This window comes from Oxyura jamaicensis, chromosome 12 (genome assembly GCF_011077185.1).
Source record: "Oxyura jamaicensis isolate SHBP4307 breed ruddy duck chromosome 12, BPBGC_Ojam_1.0, whole genome shotgun sequence".
Lineage (NCBI taxonomy): Eukaryota > Metazoa > Chordata > Aves > Anseriformes > Anatidae > Oxyura > Oxyura jamaicensis.
This window is the reverse complement of record NC_048904.1, coordinates 6,774,348-6,797,210: the sequence shown is the minus strand read 5'-3', so window position 1 is coordinate 6,797,210 and position 22,863 is coordinate 6,774,348. Positions and strand designations below refer to the sequence as shown.

The following is a 22,863-nucleotide window of genomic DNA, read 5'->3' as shown; positions in this document are numbered from 1 at the left end:
CCTCCACATACAAAGAAGGTCTGGACTCTGCCCTTATCCAGCACGTCCTGCTTATTTCAGGGTTAGATACATGACCTAGGATACCCCTTTGAGAGCAGGACTCGTGTGCCAACTATTTGCACACTGAGTCTGGGATTTCTTCTTAGCTGCCAGGGCACAAGGATGGTGAGTCTCTGTTTTTCCTGAGCTGGAACAGGAGTAGGCAAGCAGATGCAGATACAGATGGGCCGTAAACGGCCATCCCCAGTGCGCTATGAGCTTTTGTTAACGTGAGGAACACAAATCTGTACTAAAATGCTGATCTCTGCATGTGTGCTTCTGCCTTTAGTTCTCTGTGTTTGGGACATGACTTGGGCTTCTGGAGAACCCCAGCATCCTGCTGAGTGGACTGTGTTTACTGCCAAACCAAAATTCCCTGTTCAGCTTGATGCTCGTCTTGGTTAAGTCTGTAGGGAAACCACTGCTTCTGGAGAAAGCAACTTTAGTGTTTTTCCTTCATCAGCTCAGCGTGTCCTCTGTGAAGGCCCCTGAGCGTATGACTCTTTATGATATCTGTGGGGATCCTGGAGACTGAGTGATCCAACATGTCTAGTTCCAGTTGCATGGAAACCAGTTTGGGACAGAGGCCTAGGCTCGTACTGCTCTAAGCTCTTCCTAATTCAGTAGCCATTTCTGAAGGCGTGTTTATCCTGGTTCTCCAGGAGGACACACGAGTCCTCCTCTCAGCTGTGTCATCTAGACTTAGAAGTGACCCTCCTCCTCTTTCAGAAGCTGTTTTCCCTTCATCCTTTAGATCACACTGTCTTTCTGAGAGGCCAGGCTAAGGCTGTAGGCATACTTTTTTGTCACAGACCACAGTGCTGCTTTTCATACCGCTCATCTGCTGGCAACTGTCACACCCACAGCAGAGCACCAGGATGCTTGGCTGCTCTTTTGATTCTGTGGAGGTTGGCTAGGTGAGCTTATGCTCTAGATTAAAATGATTTAGTTACCTGGTTGGCTGCACAGGAGTAGATCAAGAAGTACTCTGCAACCTTTAACAGGAAGGTAAGAGTAGGAAGTCAGGAGTCTAGGAATACCCTCAGCTGCTATGGCTAAAGACAGAAGAGACAATGGACTCAACAGACAGACTCAGGGCACTTGTCTCTTATCCTTCAGACACTCCCACTTCATGACTGAGCTTCCCTCTGCACAGAGGGTGCAGATGCTTCTCGGACTGAAAGCGTAGGTCAGGCAGAAATCACAGTATCATTCATTCAGGTTGGAGGTGATCTCGGGAAGTCTGTAGCTGCAGGGTCAGTTATGATGCTAGACTAATCTGCTCAGGGCTTTATCCACTCATGTCTTGAGAACCTCAAAGGATGAAGGCTGCACAACACAGAGCCTCTCTGCACAACCCATTTCAGTGCTGGACTGTCCTCATTTTTCTTCATACCCAGTGTGAACCTCTCTTGTTTTAATTTGTGCCCATTCTTTCTTACCCTCACACCGTATACCGCTAGTAGTTTGTAATCACAGTCACTGACCACATCTTAGTGATAACCTCTCATCTTCCTGATAACCTCTTTGCAGGTACTGGAAGGCGGCTGTAAACCCCAGAGCTTTATCATCTCTGTGCCAAACAAGCCCAGCTCCCTTAGCTTTTCCTTGCAGGGCAAGTGCTCCAGCCCCTGACCATCTTAGCAGACCTCTGCTGAACTCTCTCTAGTTTATGTCTGTCCTGTACTGGGGGTCTCAAAATAGGATGCAGTCTCTGTCTGATCTAATGAGAGCTAACTAAAGGGAAATAATCACTTCCCTTGATCTATTGGCTACGTTCCTATTAATGCAGCACAGGATACTGTTGGCCTCCTTTGCTGCCAGGGCATATTGCTGGCCCAAGCTTAGGTTACAGCTTGCCTCGAGCCCCAGGTTGCTGTTCCCCGCCCACTAAATCCCAGCCGGTAGCATTGCAAAGGCCCAGGTTTTACCATTTGTCCTTTAAAAAAAAAAAAAATCATGAAGTTCCTGCTGGCCTATTTCTCCAGCCTATTTAGGTCCCTCTGGCAGCTCTTCCCTTGACCACATCAAATGATCCCACTAATTTGGTGTCTGCAAATTTGGTTCTTCCCCAGAACATGTCCAGAGAGGGTCTGTTGTAAAAGAGGGCTAGTTTCTCCCAGCCTCTGGTGTTCAAGTGCTCCGTGGCATGCTGTGTGTCCTTGGATGCCTGTCCTAACCCGCTCTTGTTCCTCCACAGACATCCGGGACTCCCTGATGCAGGCGCTGGCCAGCTATGTCTGCTACCCCCATTCGCTGCGTGCTGTAGAGAGGATCCCAGAAGAGCAGTAAGTGCTGCCCTGCCTTCTCCCTGCGGAAGGGCTGGGCTGGTGGCAAGGCCTGGGGTGAGCAGGTGGGCTGCCAAGCATGGCCAGGGGTAGAGGAGCTGCAGCAGGGTGCGGGAGTTGCTTTGGGGAGCCCTTCTTCTCTCTTACACCAGTGGGTATTGCTCTGTCCCGGTTCTGTGGGTCCTACTGTGTGTCCTATTCAATTCCCTGTCCCCAGACGCTTTGCAGCTGACCTTTCTGTCTGGTAGGCGGATCTCCATGATGAAGAACCTCCTGGCTCCCTACGAGCAGCGGCCCTGGGCACAGACCAACTGGATTCTCGTCAGGCTGTGGCGGGTGAGCATCCCTGCCTCTCTCACTGCCTGGGGCTGGGGGGACACGGAGTGTTTTGCTTTCCAATAGCAGCAAAACTCACCTCTTTGTCATCCTCTGAGATCTTTCATCTCTTTTACCAGGGCTGTGGCTTCGGGTACAGATACACACGGCTCCCACACTTGCTGAAAACCAAGCCTGAGGATGCCAGCCTCCCCAGCCTGCAGAGTGAGTGGGCCAGGGGACTGGTGGTTGGGATTATGAAGGGTGGATGAGGGAGGAATGGCATCTTCTCCAGCAGGCATCTCTCCTATGGGCCAGGCCAGTGAGTGAGATGGCTGCAGAATTAGGGGGATCCTAACCAAATATCCAGGCCTGAGCTTTGCAGCCAGCATTTTCTGGGCATTCCCAGTCTTTCTGCACTTGCCGATGACTCTTTTGGAGACTGGGTGGTGGGTTGAATTCATCCCAAGGGGGGTTCTCCCCTTCAAGGGCAAGGTGAGAGGCCCAGGGCTTCATCCTTACCAGAGTGTTACCACAGAATGTAAGCGTAGGAGAAGTAGCTTTGATGTCTGCAGCAAGCAGCTGCTATGGGTAAGAGCTGATGACTATGGCAAGCAGTAGGTACCCTGTGAGAGGGATTGGGTGCCCAAGGAGGAAGGGCACTGGAGAAGCTTGCAAGCAGGGAGTGTTTTAACCAGGCATCTCTCTTGGAGCCTGGCAGTGCCTGTCCAGTCTGTCACGGCGGTTCAGTTATCAGCACTATTGTCAACCTGAGGGGTTCCTCAGCTCCGCTGCATCTGAGAAAGACATGGGAAGGAGAAGGTACCTTTCCTGAGCTGAAGTACACGTCCTCAGCTTCACCCTTGCAGGGTCTTGGCCAGTCTGGATACACTCCTGGTTCCTCTCTGCTGTGGAAAAGGCTTCATGCCAGATCTTGCTCCTGGAGAGCTGCTTAGGGGTGGGGGACAGAGGATGCTGCAGCCTGACGTGGGCATGTGGAGGTGTGCTGGAAGCCCCTTCTGGTGGGGAGAGCTGCCTGTCCCTGTTCTAATGGCACTCTTGTTCTCTTTCTCTCTCCTGCCTCTGGGTGCCCAGGAGATCTCTCTGTTGCTAGTTTCCAGAGTAAGTTTGGTGTGTGATCCTCTCTTGTCTGGTGAAGTAGCTTTTAGAGAGCTCCCTCCTTCCCTTGTTCCATGTAGAGAGAGTCTTATTTTGGGGGGCATAGGGGTTCACACAAGGATCTTTTTTCCCAGTTACAGCCCCAGGAGATGGCAGGGAGGCTGGCATCCACATAGCAGATTCTGAGGCTGCATCACACAGCTGTACCTTGCTGCAGGCTGTGCCAGCTTTGGGTTCCTCCCGTCCTCAGAGGACAATGGGGAAGCCCTGGTACATGTGGCAGGGACCTCATGACTGTCCTGCACCCTCTAACTGCACAAGCAAGCCCCCAGGTAGCTGCCATCAGTACTGCGGAGTGGTCATCGAGATCCCCCCCATCCAGGGAAGCTTTCGGGCAGGTTCAAAGTTCCTCAGTTTTTGAGACCTCTCTAAATCCATCTCCAGATGGCTCCACACAGTCTGAGCATGGAGTGTGCTGGGCAGGCTACTGGGGACTCAGTCCTGGGGCTGCTATTTTAAGGTGCAACTGAATCAATAATGAATGCTGATTTAATTGAAGAGGGACATGGGACTCAGAGGTGTCCTTGAGGTGCTGCCCAGGAAAGGAGGAGGAGATGTCCCCCTGCCTTCACACCCATCAGTCTTCACCTTGTTGCAATTTGAGCGTTGGCAGGGACAAAAAGGACAAACGTCTGAGCCGAAAGAAATTCTTGTTTGGCTGGGTCTGCTTCTGCAGGCCAGTCTGAAGGGAGCTTTTGCAAATGCCTCTTCTCTAGTGCTCCAGCCTTGTCCTGCACTGGGGATGCTTCCTTGAAGGACTCTGGGCAGGTGACAGAGGTGTGCTGGCTGACTCTCAGTATCTTTGAGAAATGCAGAGCACTGGCTGCTCTGCCCTGCATTTTACCCATTCCCGCTGATGGCGAACACCCCTGCAATGAGGTGGTTGCCTGTGTTAGCCCAGAGAGGGGAACAGGCTCAGCAAGGCTGCGTGTGTCATCCTGCTCGCTCCCTGGGTTGTTCTTGGGCAGCAGTGCACAGCTCCCGAGCAGACGGGGCTCAGCCTCGGGCTCAGCTCCTGGCAGGGGCAGTTCTGGGGGCCACCACTTGCTTTGCTTTCAGGCAGCTGCTGCCTTTGGGGAGCACAACCTGTGGCTTGGAAGCAAGGCCAGGTGCTGCACACACAGCCGTGCCAGGCCCAGCCTTTACTGCTGTCACTGAGCTGCAGGGTGCCTTTGGTTTGCAGCCCCCTGCCCCAGGCCTTCTGCCCATACATCCATCAAGTGGTGGTGGCTGGGCGAGCGGGACCGTGAGATCACTGAGCTGCACTGCTGCTCGGGGTGGCCCAGGGGATTCGCCCACGTCCCCTGGCTTCAGCAGATTGTCTAAGCTAGAGGTCTTCCAGGATGAAGCCCTGTTTCTATGTGACAACACCAAAAGAATCGTCTTGTGTTAGTTTAACTGGCCAAACCCTTCCCATGGTAGTTCCTCAGCCTCAGAAATAAATCCATGATATTTTCCTGATACATCTCCTGCTGCTCCTTCTGCCTTTCGCTGCTGGGTTTATGTTACAACACTTGCTCCCTCAAAAGTGTTTTTGTAGCAAAGGACGCTCACTTCTTTGCCCTTATAAATGGTGGGGGGGGGGGAAGTCAGCCTCTGTGTCTCATTCAGGAAGGCTTTTTTATTCTCCTGCAAGCCCCTGTGTTCACTCTTCACTTTTTTTATTTATTTATTTTTTATTTTTCTCCTAACAGCCCCCAGCATTGCCAGTGTCATGCTGGGTAGAACAACTCCCTTACGTGCTGGTCACGGAGCCAGCGCTTGCATTAGCCTGTTTGCCAGCACTTCGCTTTGGAGGCGTGCGTGAGTCCCAGGCGTGCACCGGGGCTTCACCGTGCCTTGTGTTTGACCTTTTTGACATCTCATTCCCTGAATGCAGTTTGCTTTCCTCCTGCCTCACCCTACCAATGTTCCTTTTGGTCCTATGTAAATGCTGCTTTGAAGGGACACAGTTTACCAGCGATGGGGGTTGCTGCCTTACCTTTGTCGCTGTTGTTCTATGGGCTTGGCAGCCACCGAGCAGCAGCTGTTTCACATTTACATCTGGATCCTTTTGGAAACTCAGATTAGTGCTGGGTGGAACTGCTTTGCTTCCAAATCTGGTCCATTTGGGGCTTTCCTCCTCTGTGTTCCCAGCTCTGCTGGAGGTGCTGCAGCATTGGGAGCCCCCACACATACGTCACTTGGTCTGCTGGCCAGGGAGTCTCACAAATGGCTCTGTTATAAATCTTCCTGGGTCATTAGCAAACTATAAAGTACATAATTACCTTCCTGTGATGAAAGTACACGACCCTGCTTCTTTACAACTATCTACACTTATTGAACGCTTCCACTTTGTCTGCTTTATTAATTTTTAACTCTATCTGTTAATGGGCCTCTGCTGCTGTTTGACTTTCTCCCATTACTAGTTTTAAAAATAATTCTGTTATAATATTTTCCTCTAGTTAAAGAAACTGATGTATAGCCAGGTTTGTCTCAGATGTTTCATTTATATCTTTTCTTTCTATTGCCTCTTTTCTCCTTGTTTTCTTTGACTGCTGGCTATGTTTGTTTATGTTCACTTTGGTTTTTGCATTTTAACTTAGGTCTTTGCTTCATCCTGGCCTTGGCAAACCTTCTAACCGAAGTGTCTGCTGTAGCACTGGGGCTTTCTGGCTGCCTAATAATCTTTTCAAAGAGCTCAGTGTTTTTATTCACTATTTTTCCCCCACCTAGATCTTTGCTTTTTCTCCTCCACCTGCTTCACTCATATTTCTGTGGGGAAGTTTCTGTTGTGGAAACATCGGATGTATCCGTAACCGCTCGGAGCCATGCTCTGTTGCCCACATTAAATGTATTGAAGTCATAATTTCTGGCCTTGGAAAACCACTGATTTCTGTTCCAGTGACTGATCTTTGTCTGCCATAATGATGGCTAAGCCAAGACCGAGTGGCTTTTCTATTAAGGAGTTACAAGTTTTAGAAATACTAATGACGTACTCTTGCCAAGATCAAGAAAGTAACCGCACCAACAAGTATCCCTAGGCTCCTTATAAACTGACACTCCTCCAAAACTTGGCAAACACAAGGGCGCTGTTAATACCCAGGAGAGTGATGCTGACTGGGATGTGAGGGAGGAAATGCCTCAGTGAAGGTGAACTTCTTGTAAACGGAGATGAGCACAGCACCAGGGTCCAACATGGAGTTAGGCTTCTAGATACCATTAATGACTGCCCTATGGAGACCCCGATCTGGCAACGCTTGCAGGGGAAGAAGCTGCTCTTGCTATGGCCAAGGGTGGGTCTCTTACCTCGCTTTCAAAGAGCAGCAGCGATCACAGTGTATTTAAGATTCAATCCTCCTAGGAGCAGCAAAGGCCAATTTAGTGCACCTTTTCCTAGTGGTAGCTTAAAACCTTAAAAAAAAAACAACTACGTAACCGTGGAGAGGTTTGATAAGAGGCACTGCTTTTTAGTGCTTTTACAGACTGGCTCAGTCTTTGCTAGCAGCGAGGAGAGCATTTAAGGACCTGGAACTGGATGCTTGGAGCAAATTCACACCACTTATTGGAAAAAGACCATGAGGAAACAGTCATTGGCTAAAAGTCAGGATAAAGCAAGTTATTACAAGCAGAAAAGCATCCTTCAAAAAACCAAAGCTGCCTTCAAATGAGGTAGGCTTTGGCTGGGAGCTTCATTTGGAGATGTCTTGACTTGAAATGTCAGTAAAAGAGGCCTTGGTGGCGGGCCAATGGAAAAACCCCCAGAGCTCATCCACCAGGACTGATGGTCATTGCCTAAAACTGCTTCAGTACTTGAAGGCTGGAGGGGGGCTAATACGTCAGCAGTTATTAAAAATCACTTTTTACACAGCTAGGGGAGGCTAGGAAAAAAGCAAAGACTGAAAATGCCAGCCCTGCAAAAGAACCTTCTTCTGAGGGACTGGGAGAGAAAACGGAGGTGAAATTCAGCATAACCAGAGGCGGAATAGTGAATGCAAAGGAAAAACGGGGTTTAAAAGTGGGCTGCAAGCTGGGCCTGTAGAGACAAAGTTGAAGACCACGGGTGTCTGTGGGAAAGGGTCCTGGTGGCATGTGGCCCGGCCTCTGCTCAGATGAGGGCTGTGGCTGGCACTAGGTCCAGGTGGCTGGGGCTTTGTTCAGCCCCCGAGGCTGGAGACCTCCCTGGGACCTGTCCCTGCACCGTCCTGAGGAAGGAGCCACGCTGTGCCAGGTGTGACCTCCCCGGGGCCGCTCAGAGGAGCAGCACCTTCTCTTGATCTTCTGAGCACATCCTCCCACCATCACCCACCTCTCAGTTGTAGCAAAAGCCTTCATCCGTCCCCTGTCTGAGTGGGTATCTTCCACAGCCCCTCTGCAGAAAGGTGCCCAGCCCCCTGCTTCCCAGCCAGGGCTGGTATCCGCAGATGCAGAGTTTTATGCTTCTTATTGAATGTGACAAGGTTTTTTTTGTCCCACCCCTCAAGGTTCTCAGGATGCCTCGCACATCAGACAAATCCCCTTGTTCAGTGTCAGCTGCAGATTTGCTAAGGACGTGCTGCGTGCCAGCCTTTGTCGCTGACGGGGAAGAAAACCAAGTGGGCTCCAGTACTGACTCCTGGGCTTCTCTGCTTGCACCTTGCGACCAGCAGGTTCCTGAGGACCCTGAACTATAAATTCTTACAGAAGGGTTATCCTCAAACTGCAATCCTAGTTTGATCTTTTGGAGGGAAAAAAAAAAGCACATCTTGATGCGTAGTTAAAGGAACAGATTATACAACAGCAATTACAAGGAAAGGAGAATAGAATGAAGCAAAACCACACCATGCCTTCCTGCAAATCTGCCCCGCATTTGCGGTTTGGATGCTGGCGGTGCTTCTGATTCCACCTATCTAAAGAAAATCTGGGACACCCGGCAAGGGTCAGGGAGGGATGGCAAAGGGGACAAAGACGTGACAGTTTCTATAGGAGAAACTGCCTAGACCAGAGGTGTTCCTGTTTGGAAGGAGGGATTTGGGGGCCGTGAAGGTCTGTGGAGTCACGGCTAGCTGGAGGAAGCAAATGGAGAGCAGCATCTCTGCCTCTCCCAGCAGAAGGAGGGGGCAGCAGAGAAGAAATATTATCAAATAAAGAGAGCAGGAGCCAAGCTCAAATTAGAATTCTTCCTGCCACACACAATTATACTGTAAAATGTTGCTCTGGGACACGATCAGTGCCAAAGGCTTACATAGCTTCGGGGGGACCCTGAGCAGGAAAGCCACTTGGGATCACTAAGTACATAAAAAGGCAGCCCTGAGCCACATGTTGCCAAGGGCTGGGAAAGTACCATAGGGTGGGCATAGGACATTAAAGATGTTTGTCTGATGGAATCCTTCCCAAAGATGTGCTTTGAGCCAGGATCAAAGCCAGGGTGCTGGCCTGCCTGGAGCAAAAGCACTCAGACATCGGCACATGTCCCCATCACACCAGAATCTCGTACTTAGGAGTGGGAGTGTAGAGAGAAGTTTATTCTGTTCCTGGCAGAGGTGATGATCTCTACTTGTCTCCTGCCATTCTCCCTGGCTTTGCTGTTCCCAGCTAGCAGTCTGCCTGTAGTTACACCTTGCTGCTCAACCCCCACTGATGTGCCGGAGGTTTCCCCGTGTTTCCTTTGCCCCTGTGCCAGCCTTTTGAGCAGGATGCCATCCCAAAGACTTTTTGCATTCACAGCACAGCTTGTTCCTCTGGGTGCTGCAGTGCCAGTGCTCCTGAACCTGGCCGGGGAGCGTGGGCAGCCCTGCCGAGGGCACAGCCCAGCACCAGGCAGAAGCCTCTCAGGAGTGGGGTTTGTCGGGTGTTGGCTCTGGGCAGCTGCTGCCACGCTGCTATCAGGAGCAATTAAAGTTGAGGCGACCCTCCAGAGCCAAGCACGAGGCTGCAGGGCTGTGGGGGCATCGTGCTGTGCACATGGGCAGCAGCAAGCACGCGGGGCTGGCCTCTGCTTAATTCAGGCTGGCATTGCAAAAAAGTGCTCAGAGGCCCAGCAGGCGAGATTGCTGCTCAGCACAGTCCTCGTGCCCGGCCTCCCAGCACCCTGCCATCTCCGTTTACAGTAAGACACAAGCCAATATTTAACAAGCCCAGGAGCAAGTTCCTACCTGCTCTTGCCCCACACCTGTGGCTGCTCTGGGGGCAGGCCACTGAAGCTGTCTGTGTCTGCTTTCAGAGCCGTGCCCCTCCACCTTGCTGCAGAGGCACATGGCAGACCTGCTCCGCAGCGACCGTGACTTGGCCCCCAGCTTCCTCAACAGCGTCCTCAACCAGCTGAACTGGGCTTTCTCCGAGTTCATCGGCATGATTCAGGAGGTGAGCGTGCCTTCCTGGGGCTGCGGGGTCGGCACCTGAGGCATGCCCATGTCCTGCACCGAGCAAGGTTCAGGACTCTACTCTCAGGGCTGGGAATGCAGCAGTTCCCTGGCACACACGGAAGCCAAGCTGGAGGGGGGTTCATGGCCCTTCTTTTGGGAAGAGGCGGCTTGGTGAGCTCTCTCTCTTGCTTGGTAGATCCAGCAGGCAGCAGAGCGCTTGGAGAGAAACTTTGTGGACAGCCGCCAGCTAAAGGTGTGTGCCACATGCTTCGATCTGTCGGTGAGCTTGCTCAGGGTGCTGGAAATGACCGTCACTCTGGCCCCCGAGATCTTTCTGGACTGGAATCGCCCATCGTCAGAGCTGCTGCTTCGGAGGCTTGCCCAGGTACCGTCCTTTCACAGAGCGCAAAGAAACGTCCTCTGAAGTGGGCCTCAGCACATAGAGGGGCTGAGGCGATCTGGGGAAGAGCCAAGACAGAGCAGAGTTCTGCAGCATCTCCCTCTCGTCCTGGTGTCCCCATGAGGCTGTGCCCCACCACAGAGTGTGCCCACGGGAAGGGTGCAGCTTTCAGCTCGTTGTGCATGCAGGAGGGATGCTGCGCACAGAGACCATGCACAGCTTGCAGCAGTTGTGTCAAGCCTGGAGCGGTCCCTGCTCATCCCACTGGGGGTTGAGTGAGAGCTAATGGCAGCTAATTAAGTGCCTTTGCAGTTGATTCCTTCAGTGCAGAAATTTCAGCCTGTGGTGATGCTCTGTCAAGCAGAGAAGTACATTGCTTTCCGTGCAATTCCTGTGCTTCAGGGCTGGTAGGTCCAGCCTGCTGCCATCTCCACCCCACTGACACTGCTTTGCCCAGCAGCAGCTGCCAGCTTGTTCTTCATGGTCTGTGGCAGTACCTTCTGCTTCCCAAGAGCTGTATCCACTGAATTAGTTTGGCATCTGTAGGTGGGATTCAGATTTAGGTGTAAGATGCTGAGATCTGGGTGTCTTGACCTCAGGCTGACTCTTCCCTGTGAGGTTTAGGTGCAGTAGAACCACTGTGATGTGGTGCTGCCTCCCTCTGTGCCAGGGCCAGGCTAGGACTGTGCTGCAAGCTTGTGTGGACAGAGAAGGCAGCCCTGTCCAGCACCTTGCTCAGCCTTTCTTACGGGACCACAATGTGCACTTGCAGCTGCGCAGTTTCTCCAGGCTGTGTCAGGTCATGACAGCCAGTGTTAGCTGATGCTCCCGCTGGTGGGTCTCGGAAAGAAGCATATTGCGGAGCTCTTCAGCTCAGGTTTGAGATTTAGGAGCTGTAAAAAGAGGCATGTGTTAATTCAAAAGGTTTTATTAGCCCTGTCTCTAACACGTGCCGTCCATCAGCAGAGTAGGTGCCTGTGCAGCACCCGTCAGCTCCCAGGCACTGGGTCAGTAAGCCATGCTGCTCCAAAGCACACTCTTTGAATGCTGCTGACAGGAAGACCCATCCAGAAAATACAAATGCTCTCTGCTTTTCCCTACGCAGCTCTTGAACCAGGTTCTGAATCGTGTGACAGCTGAAAGGAACTTGTTTGACAGAGTGGTCAACCTCCGTTTGCCCGGTGAGTCCATGCATTACCTCTCCATCCCTTCCCTCTGTTGAAAACGTGCTGGAGAAGTGCCCCTGGGAAGCGGGTGGCTTATGGCCAGAGTCTTTGCAGGGGGGTGTGTGTGTTCAGACCTCAGGCCTGCCACATCCCCAGCTGGGGAGCCTGTCAGGTCAGACGGATTGCCGCAGAAGTGCTGTCACCAGAAGACACGTGCATCCTCCAGGTGACGTGAGCATTGGTGCTCTTCTGGGGCCTTCAGCCTCTGCCTGCTCCCCTGGCTCCCCAGCAGCCCTGGTTCCCCCCAGGCCCGCTGTCCTTGCAGGCAGCTGATGCGTGGGTCCGGCTGTCTGCAGCAGAGGTGGCAGCTGTGCTGCGCTGGTGGCAGGTGTCTCGGTGGAGAGGAACACCTGACACGGGTTAGATTGGAGCTGGCTGAAAGGCTCAAAGCCTTGGACAGATCTCAGCTTAAGTAGCAGACTTGGTAGCTCCGCTTTGCATCAAGTAAAGGGTGCGCTGAATTGCTAGAGCAAGCTGTTCTCACCGATGTCAGCCGTCCTCTTTCTCCTGGAGGTGACTGGGTTTTGCCTGTTAGCAGAGCCTGGCTCCAGGTGCTATGTTACAGGCACCCTACATTTGCCGTACACCGGCTGGATTTTCCTTCCTGCTTAGTAGGGGACAGATTTCCTTCCCATCCCGAGGCTTGGAAGAGGCAGGGATGCTCCATTGTGAGGGCGGTGCCCAAGCCCGTAGCTCATATTAGTGGGAAAACCTGTCATGGGGGGAGCCCAGGTCACCCTGCAGGCCGCTGGAGAGCCAAAGCCACAAGCCCTGCATCCTGAACTGTTCTGCCACCAAGTCTTAGGGCAGGGGTGCAGCCCTGTCCTGCCTGTTGTGCGGTGACAGTGGCTCCATCTTTCTCTTCTGCTTCCACAGGGTTGGAGAGTGTGGACCATTACCCAATTCTTGTGGCTGTGACGGGAATACTGGTCCGACTGCTTGTGGACACTGATGTTCAGGGGTGAGTGGATTTGCTTTCTGAAGCACAGCATCACTGGCATTGCTTTGGGTAACTGTGGTAGTCTGTGTCATGGGCGACGTCGCAGGAGCAATATATGTGCGTGGTGAGGAGAGGAACATGTGCTTGGAGCGGGCAGAAGCCATTGTGTTTTAAACCCCTGCTCTGTAACTGAGGTGGTTTCTCAGGATATTGTACTTCCAGCAGGGTGGGGTCACTGTCTGCAACCCTATTTTAGGGAAACTTTTCCTTATCAAACGGCATCTCTGTGTTCAGCACACCAATGGCCTTGTCGTGTGGTTGGGAGCAGGACAGCTTCCACACATCCTCGCTGAAAATGTTCTCAGGGAAGCCACGGCTCAGCTCAGACGGCTGGTTTATGTGTGCCCGCGTACTGTTCATGCTTGCACTGAGCCCTGAAAAAAAGCTCATGCTGATAGACTCTGCAGCCCTGTCTTTGCTCTCTCCCAGAGTTGCCCTGCCGCCGTGCTCTGTAGGATGCTGTAGGAGAAGGGGCTCTTGGTCTGTGCTGTGCATTCGGCTTGTTTTCACACTGGGAGAGCAGGATAGTTTCTGGCTTTGCAGAGAGCAGAGCCCCATCTGGCTGAGCGGCTCAGCCCCGCAGCCAGTCTTTCAGCTTCTTCTCTCAAGGACTCAAAGATGTACACAAATACATCTAATTATACCCTGCCTCCCGTGGCTGCTGCACCAGTCACACAGCCCCAAGGATGACAGTGCCAAGTGCTTAGCACAAGGTCACTGATCGGTGGCCTTGCTGGACGGGGGGTGTGGGTGTATTTTGCTCTCCCTCAGAATCCTGCTGCATGGAAAAGGCAAATGTCACAAATCTGGTGCCACAACCAGTTACTTCTTCCTGGAAGGAAGGAGGAGATGTGATAAAGCAGCTCCCTGTATGCCAGGCAGGACAAGAAATCCTTCCCTGGACCTCCTTGAACATCTGTCCCAGGCCAGATGACCGGGATAAAAGTTGTTGCCCTGGTCTTCAGTTCAGCAGACTCTAAAAAGCACTGAGAAGACGGCAGTGGGATGAAGATCGCATCCTTCCCAGCCTGCAGGGAGTCCTGGGGAAACAAAAATCTTCCAGGTTGTGTCTCCCTTACCTGAAAAGCCAATCGTGCTGGGAAGCTGGTGACACAGGGGCTGGACGCTGCCAAGTGCCACTGTCCCCTGCGTGCTAACAGTGTCCACAGGGGCTGGACAGTGGCTGGCTGCATGGTGACAAACCAGAGATGCTGTATCCTGCTGTGCAGCTGGGAAGTGGCAAACCTCTGGCTGATCACCAAGGGTTTTGCAGTCACCTCCGTGGGCACTGGAAAGCAGAAATAAATGAGAAGTAGCGGGATGATGCAGGCAGAGTAACACGGCCTTACTTTGGGCCTGGCTGAGCAGGAGAAACACGAGATGAGACAGGAGGAGGCCTAGGAAAAAGAAAATCTATAAAACAAAATGCTTCTGTGTGATTTTGCAAAGCCCAGCACTAAATCTGAGGTTTGATCTGCCACTGATCTGTAAAAGGAGGCAAACATGGCAGGGAGGCCGTTCAGGTCAGTCGAGACGTAGAAGTACCAAGGCTGAGCAGCTTGGAGACCCCCATCGCTACCAAAGAGAGGGGCCGGGCAGCCTGGTGGCAGAGCTCTGGGTAACCACAGGCAGGGTGACACGGTGAGGGGAAAACGGGAGGTGATGGCCACGGGTCACATTGCTGCAGGAAGTCACGTAAAGGATCCCAGGGGTAACTGGGCGCTGCAGATGAGGCCCGTTTTACATGAAGTCAAGAGGAGACATTGCTCCTTTTTCCTTTTTCTGTTCCTCTCGGTGTAGCGAGCAGAATAACAGGATGGGCATTTCTCCTCCTGCAGAAGCACTCTGCCTGGGCAGAACTAGAAGCCGGTAGAAATCTCTTCCAGGTCCCATTTGGCAACTCCCAGGTTTCCAGAAATCATTAACAGAGCGATTATACGATGTGAATTTGCTTAGAGGAACTTCTCTTTGGGAATTACCTAAGACACCAGCTGTTAACCTGACTGGTTCGTTGCAGGGAGGCTGTGCCCTAGAGGATGAGGACAAGGAACAGTATCTCAAATGACTTCCTTGGCTTTGTGTGGTTTTTCTGGTTGCCTCTAACCCAGCTGTGGAAGCAAGCTGACCCTGCACCAGGCACTTGGCTGGAGGCTTTGTCCTGGGTCAGCGAGCACAGATTCCTCTGGGAGTGGAGCAGGGGAAGGGCAGGAGTAATGAGAGCTGGGGCCCTGCCTGGTGCCAGCCTGCCCCCCTCCAAATGCAGACTCATCCAGCCGTGTTATCAGGATGCAGTCTGATGCCTCAGCTGCTCCTTGCCCAGCACAGGACGCTCAGCCAGGCATCAAGTCCTCCTATTACGGACTCCTGGCACAAAAAGAGCCATTAAGCACAAGGGTAGGGAACATTGCCCAGGCTGGGATGTGATGAGACAATTGATACATGGCATGTGTTAGTTAGTCTGTGGATAGAGCGGGCTGGGCTTTTGGGAGGGAAGAAATGCGTCCTTCGTCAGGTCCGACAGCTCGTGGGGAGCCAAAACTTCAGCACCTGCCCCATCCGTGGGCACCCATCTCCATCAAGCCTCCAGGGGTCGGCTGCCACAGCTCCCAAATGCTTGCTGGGGCTGGAGGGTGGAGAGGGAAACCTTTCACTGATAGCAGAGCATCCTTAGAGAGCAGATGGCTTAGCCAGGAGCGGAGCCTGAGGATTTCATGGCTTGGCTCAGCCACGGGCTTTAATGAGTCTCATGAACGGGGGCAGAGGAACGTTAGTGCAGGGCACAGCCTGCGAGGCTGCTAGCTCCAGCCAGGGTCTGTTGGCAGAGGGTCTTCTAGTTCCCATGACAGGAACGTGCTGATAGCCCCATGTTTCCCAGCAAAGCAGCTGCCTGCCCTCGAGCGCTAGCAGGGAGGGCGCTCAGCCTCTTCAGCAGGAGAGCGCGGCGCAGCCTGGCTGGCTCCTAAACAGGCAACAGCTCCTTGGTTCGAGACAGCTTGGGCCTCTGCGAGGCTGCTGCAGGGCTGCTGCAGGGCTGCTCGGGCCTCCGTGCTGCTCTCTGCCACGCTGCCTCCTCCCAGGCACACATCGCCCACGTCTGACCGTGGCGTCCTGGCCCAGGGGCAGGCGCGGGGGCTGATGCAGGGACGCCTGCTGCTCCCTGTTTCGCCGGCCCCCGGTGACCGTGCCTTGTTCTCACGGGGAGGAGAGGGAAAGGAGGATCTGGCAGGCAGAGCCAGGAGCTGGTCTGAATCGCTGAGCCCACGCCAGAGACCCTGGCTGCCTTCAGCCAGTATCATCGCCCCTGTTTGTCTGCTAAATAATTGAGCAGATTTTCTATTAAGCCGCCTTTGGAGCGAGCTAATGGAGCAGTGTTGGCCAGAGCGTGGGTAATGATCCTGGTGAGAGCGAGCGATATGGGAAGCGGGGCGAGGCCCGAAGGTTTGGCTGCTGGGCCCTGGTGAGGGGGACGCACTCAGTGGGGTCAGGGCTCGTGGCTTGCAGGGCTGGGACATGGGCAAGGAGTCAGCGAACTCGTCTGCAGCACAGCTCCTAAAGAAGCTGCCTTCAAGGTGCATCTCCCAGGGACTGCCACCCAAAAGCTGGAGAGGACAGAGGGAAGAGCACTGTGGGCACTAGGAGGACGGCTGTGCCTGCCAGTGGAGCGCAGGACGGGGATCCTGGACCAGAAGTGACCGTGCTGTGACGTGGGGATGCTGGGCACAAGCCAGTGGGAGCTGCCAGGGCGTGTGGCACTGGTATTGGGCTAATTCAGGCTGGATGGCTGCTGCTTCTCCTTTGCAGCAGGCAGGTGGGTGCAGAGGGCCGGACAGGCAGGAAGGAGACAGAGAGGTTCCCATGGCAGATCTCACACCTCGGTGGGGGAGAAGGTGAGCAGGCATGAGGTCACATGGTGGAGGTAGGTTAAGAAGGCTTTGTGCAATTTCTAGATGGCTTTTGGGTTGCCCTCATTAAAAAAGACACAGAAGATCCCAGACTGCAGGTTCCTAAACGCAGCCTGGCCACCTGCTCAGATATCGGGGTACCCAAGAGGCTGCTCCCCTCTGCACGTGGCAGCCCGGTAGTTACTGACCACTTTGTGCTCATGCTCCTTCAACACTTTTGATGATGCCTGGGTTGCAGTGGAAGTGAGGGGCAGGAGGAGACATTTCTCCCATCCCTCAGGCTACAGGAGCCCTTGCTACCTTGCCCTAAAAACTCAGGAGCGGTACTCAGGTCTTGCTGGGTGTAGCATGCCGGGGTGAGCAGGAGCCGGAGCACAGCAGCGGGACTAGGTCACACCTCGGTTCCACGGCTGGAGAAGGAGGCTGGGAATCGTGCTGCTTTTACAAGCTGCCAGCTCCACAAACCATGTCCCAGGCAGCAGGACGCAAAGGCTGCGATCAACCCCAGCCCCCCAGGGCTGGCGGGCACAGGCATCGTGCTGTCGTGCACCAGGCTTTGCTGCCTGCATCTCTCTGGAAAACCATCAGCGTCGCCAGGAAAGGCTCCGGCTCCAGCTCTGCAGATCCTGTGGCCAGCCCTGGTGGCAGGAGGATGGGAGGGAACTGCCTGAGGTGCTGAGCTGGGAAGTGCCAGGGGAGACGGTGCTGGAGCTTGCTCCTTCGTTCCCATGGACGCAGGTGCCGGGGAGGAGGGGTGCTTTGTGCAGCCCCATTCCTTCACCTCTCAGAGTCAAGGCACAAGAGGCCAGCGGCTGGCAGCGAGCCAGAGCTGTAGTGTTGCAGAGGGCTGCCGGGAGAGGACGGGGAATTCCTCGGGGAATGGCCAGTACGTTTCCAACTCCCACCTGTCAGGGAGGCCGTGCTCGTAGCTATGTTTGTCCTTGCTGAGATTTGCCTTTCAAGCTGCTTAATGAACTGCTCTGACAGTTCAGCCTTCCTTGCTCCTTCCCAGGCATCACCGAAGTGTGACCCAGCAGTAGGATTTTTCCCAGGAGCGGAGCCCTTGGGAGCGGCGCTGATACGAGCCGTGGCTGTGCTGTCCTGGCACAGTGGGGCTCAGCCCTCCTGCAGGGCGAGATCAACTGCAGCCGGCCTAGATGAGCTCTCCTCAGCTTCTCTTGGCTGCTGTAGCTTGGGACAGGCCCTTGGGAGCTTTCCTGACACTCCCGTGAGCCTGGGCTTTCCCTGAGCGTTAGCTCAGCTGAGGGTGCAAGTTTGCAGGAGCACCGGTGCCTGCTGGTGGTAGCACAAGGGAGTGGGGAGCTCTGTGACAAAGCCCACAAGGATGGCAACAGAAGGTCTCACGAAGGTGCCGGACTCACCCAGCGCTCCCCCTTGCCTTTCAGGGGGCTGAGCCGCAGCTCATGAGCGCGCTGTGCTGCCCCGCGGGGGCTGGCACCGTCCCGGTGGGAGCTGTGCTCTGGGCAGGTTGGACTGTCTCGCGTCTCTTTCTCAGTACTGCTTTTCAGAGGTTCCCAGGAGCCCTGCCAGGGTGAGGGAGCGCACCCCCTCATTGTAGCACCTCTCTAGGATGGTTTTTCCAGACGCTGAGGCAACAACGGCAGGAGAAGCATCAGCAGTGCTGCTTTTCTGCAGCAGACCTTGAATCCCTCGGCAGTGCATGGTTTTGCACAAAGCAAAAGCAGATTAAGCTTCCCAAATAAAGAGCCCATCCCAGAAACTGAGGAGGGGGCAAATCCAGCTCCTCCTCGGTGGCATCCCTGCCTCGGAACAAAGCCAGGCTGTGGCATCACCTTGTCTCTGTCCCCAAGGGACAAGGCGCCGCTTACCCACCCACCCGGCGCTGAAGCACCTCGCCAGCCCCGGCAGCATCCCGGCACAACCGCCTCGGCGTCCCAGGCTCGTCAGTGGCTCTGTGCTAACAGGAGGCGACAGGGCAGGCGCGGGGAGCGAGGGCATGGGCTGGCGGCGCCCGTCCCTCCCCGTCCCTCGTGCAGAGCAGCAGCCGCGGGGGCTCGCAGCAGCTGGGCACGTAGCACATGCAGCCGCGCCAGGTCGGTGTCGGGCGGCCAGCCACGCTGCGGCCCTCTCAGGATAGCTGCTCTCCCAAATCCTCCCCATCCTCGCAGAGGTGGGGAGCTTCTGGTGAGCTCTTAGGGCACAGTTGGCTTTTTTTTCTGGGAAAAAAAAAAAAAAAAGCTGTTTGTTTGATTGCTGAAAAAGTTGGAGGACTGGTGACAGCTGGTGCTCTCCTCCTGGCTGCCGAGGGCTGGTGGTGGCTGGCACATGGAGGGGCACTGCTGTCCCCCTGCTTCCCCGCCACGTCCAGCTGTGGTCCCCCAGTCCCAGAGGGAGGGGGGAGAAACTGGGAGGGGGTGGCCTCAGCAGAGATGGAAGCAGCCAAGGGGAGATGGGGGCTGCAGCAGGGGCTTCGAGGGTTGTGGCGAGGGCAGAGGCACAGGGGAAAGCGGCGGGGCTCTGCCTGGCCCCGTGGGCACCTGCACGCACGGAGGGGATCAGGACTCAGCCCAGGACAGGGCCAGCCTCCCCCCGAGCTGCTCTCCTGATGGTGCCGCTCCCTGCATGTTTCAGTCCCGCTTGTCCCTTGCGTGCCTTTGTGGCACTTGGTGCCGCTCCCTCCCCACCTCCCCAGCGTCACCGAGCAGAGGGGCACCTCTGTGCAGCCCCGGCGGCTGGCTCTGTCCCAGAACATTTAAGCCCCTCACCGAACAAGCCCGGTGGCGTGGCAGGCTGCCAGCCCGCTGCAAACCGCAGGGGCCCCCTCAGACCCCAGCGAGGGGGACAGCAGCTCCCGCCGACCCCCTGCAAGGGCAAGGAGACACTCAGCCCGGAGTGAGCTTAAAAAAATAGGCATTTTTATTCAAATGTAACTAGAGAATTATGACCCAAGAGAGGAGATTACTCACATTTATCGATAGGCTTATTAGATTACTGCTATTTGCTGTGCTTGAGCAGCGCTTTTGTCCGTCTCAAGGAGAAACGGAGCAGGGCGGGTGGTGCATGAGACCTCATCGTCCTTGGTGGCATGGGGAGCTCTGAGCAATGCGGGTCGGGGCGCTGCATCACGTCACCTCGTGCGTGCCTGTCCTTACTATTTACAGCTTCTCGTGAGTGTTAAGAAGCAAAAGCTTGCGCTGTTTGCTCAGCTCGTGTCTCATTGGGAGCTGAGCCCCCTCCTCCCTGCACAGCTGCCTTAGGGAAGGGGGCACATCCCAGCCCCCCCGGCTGATGGGTGCGTGCACAGGCCCGGCGGTGTCGGGGGGGGGGCTTGCCACAGGGACACACTGCCCCTGCTCCAGACCATGGCACACAGATGGGGACTGGCACGGGCGGGGAGAGGACGGTGGCGCTGCCCCCCAGGGACAGTGCCGAGGGTGCCCAGGGCAGCGGCACTGGGCTGGGCCTCGTGTTCCCACGGCCGCGGCAGAAAATCCAGCCCCTGCGTTGCTGCCAGGGAGTTTGGCTGCCAGGACAAAGCGGGGGTTTCTCGGGCGTGCTGGGTTCGTTAGCGTTACCCTTGTGCTAAAGAGGCCGTTGCCGGTGGCTTACGCGAGGAGCTCCTGCTGGGTGCTGGTGGGCACGAGGGGCTCGTGGCTGAAGCGGTCACGGGTGATGCCGGTCACCCTCGCGGGGCGCAGTCAAGCTGGGAACCTGGGGTGCCCGATGATCCTGCTTTGAGCAGCGATGGAGGAAAACAGCTCTTGGGGAGGAACAGCCTCCTCCTAGCCCTGCCCTGCTACGACACGATCGGGGTGTCCGAAAAGACGGAGCTGATGGACTCCGAGTCCGACTTGAGCTGCAGGACCTTGGGGTGCTTGGGGTCGGGGAAATCCTCGCCGAGGGCCAGGCGGACCTTGCCGTTCTGCGCCTCCCGGATGGGCTCGAGGAAGACCACGTGCTTGTTGGCGCTGGCCTTGCGGCTCGTCCCGTCCGTGGCGGGCGGCGTGGTGCTGAGGATGGAGGACTGGGCGCTGCACTCCTGCGGGGGGCTGAGAGGGGCCGGCTTCTTGCAGCACGGCAGGCAGCGGCAGGGCGTGAGATACAAGTAAATGAGCACGAGCAACAGGCTCACTATGCACCCCAGCAGTGTTGTGAGGCCAGTGCTGAAGGTCTCCCCGTCTGGCTTGGGGTAGTGGACTGTCACGTTGACCTCACACATCCTGCTGAAATTGCGGGGGCTGCTGATGGCCAAGCACACGTAGACCCCCGAGTGCCAGGGCTTGGCTGCTGCGATCTTCAGGCTGCCGTTGCGGTACACCTCCACGGAGCGGTTGCTGTTCCCCGGGTGTTTGATGGGCTCGTGGTGAGGCGAGATCCACATGTAGGTGGTGAGCACGTCGGGCAGGCTGGTGTTGCAGGTGAGCAGGAGGGCCTGGCCCACGGTCACCGGGAAGGGCACGGGGTGCATGTCCTCGGGGCCGGCCGAGCAGTTCTCGAACATGTGGCTGTACTTGAGGAACTTGATCAGCGAGCGGGGCACGGTGTCAGACACCTTGCAGGTGTGCTCCTCGAAGAAATCCTTCACAGAGCTGAAGCCTCGCTGCTTCCACCGCTGGAGCATCAGGTAGAGCGGGCAGCTGCACCTCACGGGGTTGTTGTGCAGGTACAAGCCGTTGCCAATGTTCTCGGGCAGAGCTGCCAGCTCCTCCACGGGGATGCTGCTCAGGCTGTTGGAGGACAGGTCCAGCGTGCGGAGGCTGTAGTTGCCCAGCCCCTGCACTGAGCGGAAGGGGAAGGTGGTCAGGTTGTTCCAGCTCAGGTAAACTTTCCTCAGGCCGCTTAGCTTGGCGAAGGCGTTTTCATCCACTCGCGCGATGCGGTTGTTGTAGAGCAGCAGCTCTTCCAAGCTCACCAGCGCCTCGAAGTAGTGCGTCTCCACGGCGTGCAGGTGGTTGGATGACATGTCCAGGTGCCGCAGGTACGAGGCGTTGTGGAAAGCCCACGGAGAGAGGTAACTGATCTGGTTGTGGCTCATGTGGAGGGCCTCGAGGTGCGGCAGGGCGGCCAGCCAGCGGTCGTGGAGCTGGGTGAGGGCGTTGTGGCTCAGGTCCAGCGTGGTGGCGGTGGGCGGCAGCGCCCGGGGCACGCGTTGCAGCGTCTGCCGGCTGCAGCTCAGCAGGTCGGAGGTGCAGATGCAGGCGGCGGGGCAGCTGCGGGGCAGCAGCGAGGCACGGCCGAAGCGGCCGTGGGCGCACAGCTGGAGGAGCAGCAGCAGCCAGAGCGGCTCCGCGGGCACCCGCCGGGCCATCGCGCCGCTCGGGGTGCTCGGGGCGAGCGGGGGGCACGGCCGGGCTCGGCGGCGATCCGGGTGGCGAGGCGCCGCGGCCCCCGCCGCGTGCCGTGTGGGCACGGGGGGGGGTCCCCGCCGAGCATTCGCAGCCCCCCGATTCCAGCCGCGGGGCTCGAGAACAGTTCAAGGGCAACGTCGTCGTCGTCGTCGTCGTCCCCCCCGCCCAGCGCCGCCGGGGCTCGGGCAGCGCCGCCGCGTTACCTGCGCTCGGGCTGCCCGGGGGCTCCCCGGCACCGGGGGGGGGCGGGCTCGGTGGTACCCGGGGGGACCGGGGCCCGCTTCCCGGAGCCGCTCAGTCCCCGCAGCGCCGAGATCCTCACCGCCCAGCGCCGCCGCCGCGGCACCTCCCCGCGCGCGGCTCCATCCCCGAGCGGCGCCCGGCGCCTCCCGGCCGGCGGCTCCCTGCCCGCCGCGCTCCGCTCGCTATTTACGCGCTGGCGGCGCGGGGCCGGCCGGGCTCCCATTGGCCCCGGCGCGGGGAGTGGCGGCGGCGCCGGTGACCGCGGCCGGGCGGCTGCGCGCATCCCTCCCTCCCCTGCCGGCGGCTCCCGGGGGGGGGCTCGGGGCCGCTCCGCCGACCCTCGGCCGCCGCCGCCCCGCCCGGCCGGGGGGGGGGGGCGGGGGGGGGGGGGGGGGGCCGCCCCGCCCCCCCGCGGCCGGTGGTGTGCCCCCCCCCCCCCCCCCCCCCCCCGCAGCTCCGTGCCCGCTCGCGGTCACCGGCCCTCGCTGCTCTCGTCGCAGCCGCCCCTGGGCAAGCCGGCGGGGACCCCCTCGCTCGCCCCCCCCCTCCCCAAACCCACCCCGGGGTCACGCCGAGCTCGGGGGGGTCTCCGCGGAGGACGGGGTGCCACCTGCAGGG

At 56.6% G+C, this 22,863-nt stretch overlaps 2 protein-coding genes across 2 annotated transcripts in view; one reads left to right on the top strand and one right to left on the bottom strand.

Moving 5' to 3' along the window:
• Positions 1 to 22,863, top strand: part of RNF123 (ring finger protein 123) — a 47,635-nt gene that overhangs the window by 22,442 nt on the left and 2,330 nt on the right. Inside the window, exons 27-33 of the mRNA XM_035337634.1 lie at positions 2,240 to 2,327; positions 2,576 to 2,663; positions 2,783 to 2,867; positions 10,003 to 10,142; positions 10,341 to 10,529; positions 11,650 to 11,725; positions 12,647 to 12,731. Coding sequence (XP_035193525.1) covers positions 2,240 to 2,327; positions 2,576 to 2,663; positions 2,783 to 2,867; positions 10,003 to 10,142; positions 10,341 to 10,529; positions 11,650 to 11,725; positions 12,647 to 12,731 — 751 coding nt within the window. The remainder of the gene's footprint in view (positions 1 to 2,239; positions 2,328 to 2,575; positions 2,664 to 2,782; positions 2,868 to 10,002; positions 10,143 to 10,340; positions 10,530 to 11,649; positions 11,726 to 12,646; positions 12,732 to 22,863) is intronic.
• Positions 19,548 to 21,970, bottom strand: AMIGO3 (adhesion molecule with Ig like domain 3). Its single transcript, XM_035337635.1, has one exon. It carries the CDS (start codon positions 21,960 to 21,962, stop codon positions 20,451 to 20,453), a length of 1,512 nt encoding a protein of 503 aa, XP_035193526.1. The 5' UTR covers positions 21,963 to 21,970; the 3' UTR covers positions 19,548 to 20,450.

Coding starts and splice junctions, on each gene's coding strand:
- AMIGO3 (XM_035337635.1), bottom strand. CDS start 21,962: ATGGCCCGGCGGGTGCCCGCGGAGCCGCTCTGGCTGCTGCTGCTCCTC.